The sequence below is a fragment of the Onychomys torridus genome, chromosome 17 (assembly GCF_903995425.1).
Source record: "Onychomys torridus chromosome 17, mOncTor1.1, whole genome shotgun sequence".
NCBI classification, from domain to species: domain Eukaryota; kingdom Metazoa; phylum Chordata; class Mammalia; order Rodentia; family Cricetidae; genus Onychomys; species Onychomys torridus.
In genome coordinates, this window is record NC_050459.1 from 20395291 (window position 1) to 20404674 (window position 9384).

The following is a 9384-nucleotide window of genomic DNA, read 5'->3' on the forward strand; positions in this document are numbered from 1 at the left end:
TTCCTGCCTGACATGTCTGGGACCGACCAAGGCAATTCAAAGGCTCCGTGAATCTTTGCCCAGTACCACAGGATCCCCTACCTGCAAAGACTGATGGGAGTAGATATCTAAGTACTTTGCCTTTCCCGCCTTTCTGCACAGGTCAAGTCCTGTAGCAGGGCTGGCCCAACCTCAGCTGCGTAAGAAAAAGGTGAGAAGGAGCAGGGAGTAGCCTAGGCCCAAGTTACTCTCTGCTAGGAAGCTTACAGGATAGGTCAACAATATCCGGACAGTCCCCTAAAATGAGAACGTAGAATGGGGCTTTGGGAAAGGTGATTTGTATCAATGAGCAAGCAAATCAATGAACAGTTGAACACTCACGGTGCTCAGGACACTGGTAGAAGGCCCCAAGGCCAGCCTGAGGACTTAGGCTATGGCTCTACCCATGCCACTGACATCCTGTTTGTTCTTGAGCCGAACACCGTCACCCTCTGACTGATGGTCTTGCAGCTTTTTTAATTTTTTTGGAGATAGGGTCTTTCTATGTAGCCCTAGCTGTCCTGAAACTTACTATGTAGACTAGGCTGGCCTCAAACTCACAGAGGTCTACTCACCTCTGCCTCAGAGTGCTGGGATTAAAAGTGTGCACCACCACACCTGGCTCTGGTCTTGCAGCATTAACTTGCCTACCCCGGCTCACCCTCTAGGCCAGTGTTTCTATGTGGAGGTGATCCACCTCAGTCAGCGGGCATTTAAGTGAATGCTGAATCCGGAGCTTGAGGACGTAAACGCGTGCATTTAAAGCTTTTGAGAAGTGATATGCCCTCTGTCAAACCGCCCCGTTTGAGTGGCCTGTCCCCCCCCCATCTACCGAGTCTGGCGCTCTCTACTCCCTTCTGTGCGTGCACTCTGCCCCCTCCCACCTTGGCCAACGCTGCGGCGTGAGGCAATCACTCTATCCTTGACCCTCTGCACAGTGACTGATGGCTTTTTTATCTCCAAGCGATGATGCACAGCCTTCCGCTGCAAGCATTTAAGGCAGAGCGCTTGATTCAAGCCACAGCTGCAGGACTCCAGACCTTGAGCGGCTCAGGAAGAACCCAATCCTTGATTGCAGCCACAATTACAGCATTGCCACATCTGCCAGGGAAGCATGTTCCTAGCCACGTTTAAGCTGTGTGCTGGGAGCTCCTACAGACATGTGCGGAACATGAAAGGTGAGTTTTGGGGGGCGGGCAGGGGGCGGCAGAGCTTGCCAAGAGCCTCCAGGCAATATGGTTTTGTAGGGAAGCTCCTGGATAGGGGACAGGCCACCTAGGCTTCCGTCCCAGTTGTGCCTCTTACTGGGTGAGCTGTGGGAAAAGACTGTGTAAGTCTTTTCCCTTCCGAACCTCGGTTTTTCACCCCCCAAAATTAGGCTGGGTAGTAAGATACTATATCTCACTCAAGTCCTGTCATTTCTGGCCTCCGCTCTAGGACCCCAGTTGTTCTGGAGCTAGTTCTGATGTTGCCCTCCTTCAGGATTGGACCAGGTCCGAACCAAGGGTCCCAGGCAGGTCTTTGCCACAGTGGTAGAGAAATGCAGAAGCCAGCCTTGACTCTTAAGAAGCAGTGCTTGGCAAGCCCAAGACACTGTCTGGAAAGAGGAGCATAAGAAAGACAGGAGAAAGCCGGGCGGGGGTGGCACATGCCTTTAATCCCAGCACTCGGGAGGCAGAGGCAGGCGGATCTCTGTGAGTTCAAGGCCAGCCTGGTTTATTGAGAGAGATCCAGAACAGCCAGGGCTGTTACACAGAGAAACCCCGTCTAAATAAATAAATAAATACATAAATAAATAAAAGAAGAGTTGGGCAGCATATCTACAAGGCAAAGGCAGTGGTGGGGGGGGGGGGGTTGGTAGGGGATGGGGGGTGTTGTCACTCAAGAGGCAGATCTTGGTAGTGGAGTAACCCTCAGGAGACAGATGTATCCTGCTCCATACCCAGTGACTCACTGAGCAGTCTTTTTCTAGTTTACGACAGACAGCCCCAGGTAAACTTCTGTGTCCAGGCAGGGCCAGGTTTGACCAGCCCACCGTTATTTCCCAAGATGGAAAAGAGATTTCTAGGCCCTGGAAGTGCTGGGGGAAGTTTAACACTGAACTTGGATTTAAAGACAGGGCTCCAGTTGAGGTCCCTGCTGGAATCTGTTCCTGAGCCAGTTTGCTCCTCTGTGATGAGTGGACTGGATGGCGCCTCACTAAGGGACTTTCTAGTTCCTTGGCAAAAGTTTCCTTCCCTCTCTGCAGGACTGAGGCACCAAGCTGTGCTGGCCATTGGCCAGGAGCTGAACCGGACACTGGGGGACCCCAGCCCTGGATGGATCAATCAGGTTCGGCGTCGGAGCTCTCTTCTTGGTAAATGTTGGGGCTTCTGGGCTTCCGGCAGTGACAGGGCTTAGGGTACAAATGTTGCTCACGAGGCCTGCCTGTGGCTCCCTAACTCCTCTATCTACCTTGACCTTCCTTGACCTTCAGATAGGCCCCTATGCCTTTGATCTTGTCTCCTCTGAGGACTGAGCATAGTCAGAAGGCAAAGAGATGAGAGCTGAGATCTTTCTTTTTGTGGCCACATATACAGGTTCTCAGCTGGAAGCGACACTCTATAGTGAGCAAGAGCTGTCCTACATCCAGCAGGGAGAGTTGGCCATGCAGAAGGCCTTGGGCATCCTCAGCAACCAGGAAGGCTGGAAGAAGGAGAACCAGCAGGTAAGTGGGGGTGGCTGTGAGGAACCCGGATGGTCCCACTGCAGTGTTCAATGCTCGCTGGGATTCCTACCTCATTCACGGTTGAGAAGCAGCCAAGTAGTTTTATTTTGAGAACTCCCCTAAGAATTTGTTCTCAGGCTGGGGTGAGGGTGCACACCTTAAATCTCAGCGGTACTCAGGAGGCAGAAGCATGGGGATCTCTGGGAGTTCGAGGCCAGTCTGATCTCTGTAGCAAGTTCCAGGCCAGCCAGGGATATATAGTGAGACCCCGTCTCAAAACAAACAAACAAACAAAGAAACAAACAAAATGTTCTCAGATAACCCTCCTCCATAAGACCTGTTTAAGAAACACTGTTCCTATTTTTTAACTACCCTCCAAATGCTGTATACTCATCCAATAGAAATGGTGCACTATGGAGACTCCATGTGCACTAGAGGACATATTACCCAGTATTTACAATGCCAATGTATACTCTGTACTGTGCAGCCCACCTGTAGATAAACTTGCAGTGGTAATGTGGGCTTCTGCTGCCACAGAGCTAGAGTATACAAAAGTGGCCCAGTATCATCTGAAGCCCTTCCCCGGAGTGTTGTATCCCTTGCTGGGGGCCAGTAACAAGACTTAGCTTAAAACCAGTAGCTGCACCGTTAGCTCTACTTTGGTGACCTTATCTCCAGCACAAGTTTACACACTGTTCATCACCCAAAGTTCAGATGAAACATCTTGTCGCTCGAGGTCTTATAGTAATGGAAATAATAGAATAATAGTTTAGGAGTCAAAAAATCTGGGATCCAGGCTCAGCACTGCTCGTTGCTAAGGGTCCCTGGGCAAATCATTGAAACGTTCTGGCCCCACATTCTTCTGAAGTAATACGACATATATATTAATAAGCAAACAAAAAACCCCAATGTTCCCTCTTTATAACTGGCTAGTTGTAGAGCAAACATTTTACACTCCAGGTCTGTCTTTTGGACTCTGAGTTTTGAAGTATGGGACATTTCAGTTGGACCTGCTTGTGGAACCAACATTCATCACTAAGCCAAGGCTGTCTTGAGTGGCTATATGAGGCTTGAGGGCAGCGGTGCTTACCTACTGGATCCTCATCAGGCAGAGATCCAGGTCCCCAGTGCTCAGCTTAGACTTGCTGGTCCCTTTCCCGTATTGTCTAAGACCTAGGCCAGGAGTGATTTTCTCTCGCCTTAACCCTGTGGCTCTCTTTTGTCCCTCACAGGAAAATGGGGATGAAGTGCTAAGTAAAGTAATCCCGGATGTGGGCAAGGTGTTTCGGCTGGAGGTGGTGGTAGACCAGCCCATGGACAGACTCTATGAAGAACTTGTGGACCGCATGGAGGCAATGGCAGAGTGGAACCCGAATGTCAAGGAGATCAAGGTGAGGAGAAGCCCAGGTGTGGCTGGCAGGGACCCATGAGAGTGCAGTCTGCAAACAGGTAGGCCAAAGGCATCCCAAACTCTAAGTGCTTAGCCCACCACTGGCTGAGTCCTGACTGATTCCCTTGTATTAGGTCCTGCAAAAGATTGGAAAAGACACAGTCATCACCCATGAGCTGGCTGCAGCAGCAGCAGGGAACCTGGTGGGGCCCCGTGACTTCGTGAGTGTGCGCTGTGCCAAGCGCAGAGGCTCCACCTGTGTGTTGGCAGGCATGGCCACACTTTGTGGGGAGATGCCCGAGCAAAACGGTGTCATCAGGTAAGGCTGGTAGCTGTCTCACAACTGCACTGTCATAATCCAGACCCCCCCCCCCCCCCGCCCCGCTCCAAGAAACCAAGCCCTAACCTCACTCTCAGCTCAACAATGAAGGCCCAGAGCGGCCCCACTTCAGCAGCCAATTAGTTTGTTCAGACCCACCCGGGAACTTCTAGGAATCATAATCTTCTAAAGCAAGGGGCAGGCTTCTCGGTTCTGATGGGGGGGCCATAGCAGGAGGCCTCAGCTCTAACCGCCAGGTTCTGATGAGCTGGCAGCCACACCAGCCGTTAGCTAGGACTTTTGGTGAAGTAATTCTCATAGGGGACTCTAGACATGTGTGAGTGTCGTTGATCAGCAGACCTTCACCTGTCTTCCTGCCTTGCCTGCTCTTCATTTCCAGAGCTGAACACGGTCCCACCTGCATGGTGCTTCACCCACTGGCTGGAAGTCCCTCAAAGACTAAATTCACTTGGCTGCTCAGTATTGACCTCAAGGTGAGGGGCATGGGAGACGGCTTTGGGAGTGGGGAGTAGTGACAAAAATATGCTCTTGGGGTTGGGGATTTAGCTCAGTGGTAGAGCTCTTGCCTAGCAAGCGCAAGGCCCTGGGTTCGATCCTCAGCTCTCCAAAAAAAAAAAAAAAAAAAAAATGCTCTTGTGCCCCAACATAGAGGAGAAAGTATCCTCTTGCATTTTTTCTTGACTTTTAAAACATTTTATTATTGTTGTGTGTGCATGATGTGTATTTGTGAATGCAGGCACTCACATGTCAAAGCATTGTGGAGGGCAGGGGGCACTGTTGACTTGGGGTTCTCCTTCCTCCTGTATGTGGGTTCCAGTAATTGAACTCATAGGCCATGCCTGTGAGGCAAGCGCTGTGACCCACCAAGCCATCCTGCCTGTCTTCCTCTTGGGTTTTGATAGAATCATGGGCTGTTGGATAGGCAACGGACTTAAATATAGCCTGCTAATCTACCATGGTAGAAGCCTGCAAAGGCATCCTCTCACCTCATCTAAAAAGCTGGGTGCAGTATCTAAAATTTCAGTACATAGAGGCAGAAGTAAGATCACATGTTCAAGATTCCAGGACCTACGGAAATGGTTAAAAAAGAAAATCAATTTTATGTATAAATATAGCCATTTAGAAAGAGGTGATCTAGGCCAGGTGGGAGTGGCACATGCCTTTAATCCCAGCACTTGGGAGGCAGAAGCAGGCAGATCTCTGTGAGTTCGAAGCCAGGCTACAGAGTGAGTTCTAGGACAGGCTCCAAAGCTACACAGAGAAAGCCTGTCCTGAAAAACAAACAAACAAACAAAAAAAAAAAAAAAAAAAAAAAAAAAAGGAAAGAAAAGAAAGAAAGAAGCAATCTTAGGCCCAAAAGGGAGGTAATGGGAAAGGCAAATAGATTTCTCAGGATCACACAGCTGGGAATCCTGTCTCTAACAATAGAGCAACAAACTATGCACCTCTAAACAGAAAGACCAAGCCCTGTTGGGTGTTCCTGCCTGTGTCAGAGTACAGGAATGGAACAGTATCCACAAGATACCAATGCTCACTGGGCATAGTGGTGCCTGCCTTTGATCTCAACACTCAAGAGGCAGAGGCAGGCAGATCTCTGTGAGTTCAAGACCAGCCTGGTCTACAAAGCAAGTTCCAGGAGAGCCAGGGCTATTACAGAGAAACCCTGTCTCAAAACTCCTGCCACCACCCAAACAATAAGACACCAACACTCTTGTCTCTGCTCCAGGGGTGGCTGCCGAAGACCATCATCAACCAGGTCTTATCGCAAACCCAGATGGAGTTTGCCAACCACCTGCGCAAGCGCCTGGAGTCCAGCCCTGCCCCTGAGGCCCGGTGTTAAGGACATTACCCACTACATCAACCTGCGTGCCATCAGCAGGCTCCCACAGGAAGCCTGCAAGTCTTTCAGATCCTCAGCGGGTGACAAGAGGGGGGTGGTCATCAGACACTCGGACAGGCTGGTAAAAAGTGACCATCAGGAAAACAGAGATGAGGCTCACCCGGAGGAAAAGACCTCTGGCCTCTCCACCAATAATTAGCTGGGAAGTGGAGGCTAAGCGATAGACATCTGGTAAACCTTTCTTCTAGGCTCATATATGCTCACTTATAAAATCCTGCTCAAAACGCCAGTAGCTGATGTGACAAGGCAGGGTGCTAAGGATCAGGAACTGTTGTCTTATGAGCTCAAATGCCACTGCCCGAAGCAGTGTGTGTACAATGCAAGGTTTCATCCAGGGAACTCTAGTGACCTTTTGCTCCTCCATAAAAGGCCCAGAACATCAAGCTACCCACAAACAGACCCTTCCAGAGTATGTATTCTGTTTTCTCTAAGGAGGAAGGAAACTAATTATGCTGGCTTCTCTCCTTATTCCATCACAATAAAGCACCATACACGCAAATTTCAGCTTGTGCTTGTCAGGTCCTGCTCTATAGAATGTTCTGGGAGTCCCAGCTTCGTTAGAGTTCTGGACCAAGACTGTGGGTTAGAGTTTCCTAGTTCATCAAAGGGAACAACACTTCTGGAGATTTATCATTGGGTTGTTTAGACTCTTTCCTAAAAATGTAATTTTCTAACACAACTCTAAAATAGTTCTTAAAGAACTCGAGCCTAAAGCCAGTATGATGGCACATGCCTTTAATCCCAGCACTCGGGTGGCAGAAATGGGTGGATCCCTGTAATACAGAGGCCAGCCTGGCCTATATCCGATAGCCAGAGCTACACGGTGAGACCCTGTCTCAAAAATACAAAAACGGGTTAGAGAGATGACTCAACAGTTGGGAGCACTGGCTGCTCATTTAGGGGATACAGGTTCAATTCCCAGCAAAACACTGCAGCTCACAACTATAATTCCAGACCCAGGGAACCTCTTCTGTGGAAACCAGGCACACACATGGTACACAGACATACATACATACATACAAATATGTAGGCTGAACACCCATATCATTAAAAAAAAACTCTAGTCAGGCATCATGGCTCAACAGCTGTAATCTCAACACTCCAAATGATGACACAGGTCAATTGCCCTAAGTTCCAGGCAAGCCTGAACCACTGTGAGACCAGTTCACAACAAAAAGAAAACTCTTTAGAGCTATCAGTGAAGATTAATAGCCCTAAAAGAGGAAGATTATAACAGGGTTTTCATTTATCTAATTAAAAGGGTAATGCCAAATAGAAATACTGATCAATAATGCTAAGATAAAGTAACTATGTATATTATTTATGAGGTTAGTTAGTAATACAGATTAGATAGATGTCAGCTTGGCTAAGAGCTAGCAACTTTATTTGAAAAGCTTAAAATATTACCATTTGGGAAGAGAAAATCTAGAAGGCAATGTGGTGATAACAAATTTCTGTTCTAGGAGTCAGAGAAATTATGCTTTAAAGATTTAAGTTGGAGCCGGGAGGTGGTGGCACACGCCTTTAGTCCCAGCACTTGGGAGGCAGAGACAGGTGGATCTTTGTGAGTTTGAGGCCAGCCTGGTCTACAGAGTGAGATCCAGGAAAGGTGCAAAGCTACACAGAGAAACCCTGTCTCAAAAAAACCAAAAAAAAAAAAAAAAAAAAAAGATTTAAGTTGGGGCCAGCAAAATGACTCAGTGTGTAAATGTTTGCCACCAAGCCTGATGACTGGAGGGTGACTCCTGGACCCCACAAAAAGGTGGAAGGAGGGAACTGAAAAACTGATTCCACAGAACTTCCCGACCTCCACGCATTTGCACCCATACCCATACTACTAAAAATCTTGCACATAAATACATATATACTGGAATTCCTTTGTTGAATGTGTTAAGGATGGAAAAAAACCCCAACTATTACGACTGAAGCTTTTCACTGGGTAGGCAGCAAGTACTTTTATCCGAAGTGCCGTCTTGCCAGCCCGTTTTCCTCTCCTTTGTTGTCTTGGTAGTGTTGGTAGTTTGCATCTTTTGCAAAGAATTTTAGCTTATTTAAGAGTAAAGCAGAAGCAGTGGGAACACGTATCTATTGAAGTTTTAAGATTTAACAACTGGTATTTATTATAACTCATTCTGATTGCTTTCTAGTCTACTTTTGACACAGATGAGACTGTTGCTCATCCAGGAGCTTCAGGGTGAGGAAGCACAGTTGTAGGGCTTTCTGACAGAACTGTCTTCATGATCAGCTAAGAGAAAGCAGTCGCTTGCTGAAAGAGTCAGCCCAGCGCCAAGTATGCTGGCTTCAAGAGAAAAGGCTAACGGTGAAGAAAGGCCCTTTTCAAACACCGAAATATCACTTGCTCCTTCACACCCTGTAACTGTATCTTTGTGCTGTCAGAGATGTTTCACCCCTTTGTTTAATTTTACATTTGAATAAAACTAGTTGTCAATGGTAATCTCATTATAGGCACCTATAGATGGGTAGTTATTTTTTGAATCTTTCAAATGAAACTTATTAACACATGCAAGTTCACAACTGTGCACATGCTTTTCATTGTTTTTTCAATTTTGTTCATTTGAGACAGGGTCTCACTCACTCAGTAGCCTAGGATGGCTTGGAACTCCTATGAATGCTCCTGCCTCAGCCACTTGAGTGATGGGATTAACAGTATGACCCACCACCACCTGGCCTTCTCCTTTCAGACACTAAGGATTGTCAAGTAAAGCACTACTTTGGTAACCTTCAACATATGAAAGCCAAATACACAAACATCTAGTTTTAAATTGAGGTAGAGCAGACTTATACATGGCTATTTATATGCCAACACTTTACCTCTAGTTTCTACTAATAACATCATTATTTCTTGGGAGTAATTCAAACTCCAATGATCTCACTTTGTAAGTGGCTTGTCTTTCTCAGACCAATCCTTGCATTAGAGGTATCTAGAAACTAACAGGCTGTGACCCCAGCTTACAACAATACCAACTCTAATAGTTTTCTTGTTAAGATAGTAAATGGATGAGCCAATT

General features: G+C 47.4%; 1 protein-coding gene across 2 annotated transcripts; it reads left to right on the plus strand.

Annotated features, from left to right (window-relative positions):
* The first annotated feature begins 622 nt into the window (after positions 1–622).
* Star (steroidogenic acute regulatory protein) lies at positions 623–7171 on the plus strand. Of its 2 annotated transcripts, XM_036166650.1 has the most exons (7): positions 623–1196; positions 2267–2374; positions 2598–2725; positions 3958–4116; positions 4250–4434; positions 4835–4928; positions 6182–7171. In XM_036166650.1, the coding sequence occupies exons 1-7, from the start codon at positions 1133–1135 to the stop codon at positions 6293–6295; spliced, it is 852 nt and encodes a 283-aa protein (XP_036022543.1). In that variant the 5' UTR covers positions 623–1132; the 3' UTR covers positions 6296–7171. The 2 variants fall into 2 exon arrangements, with proteins under 2 accessions (XP_036022543.1, XP_036022542.1); XM_036166649.1 differs by lacking the exon at positions 623–1196 and having other exon boundaries at positions 1919–2374.
* Positions 7172–9384: the final 2213 nt, after the last annotated feature.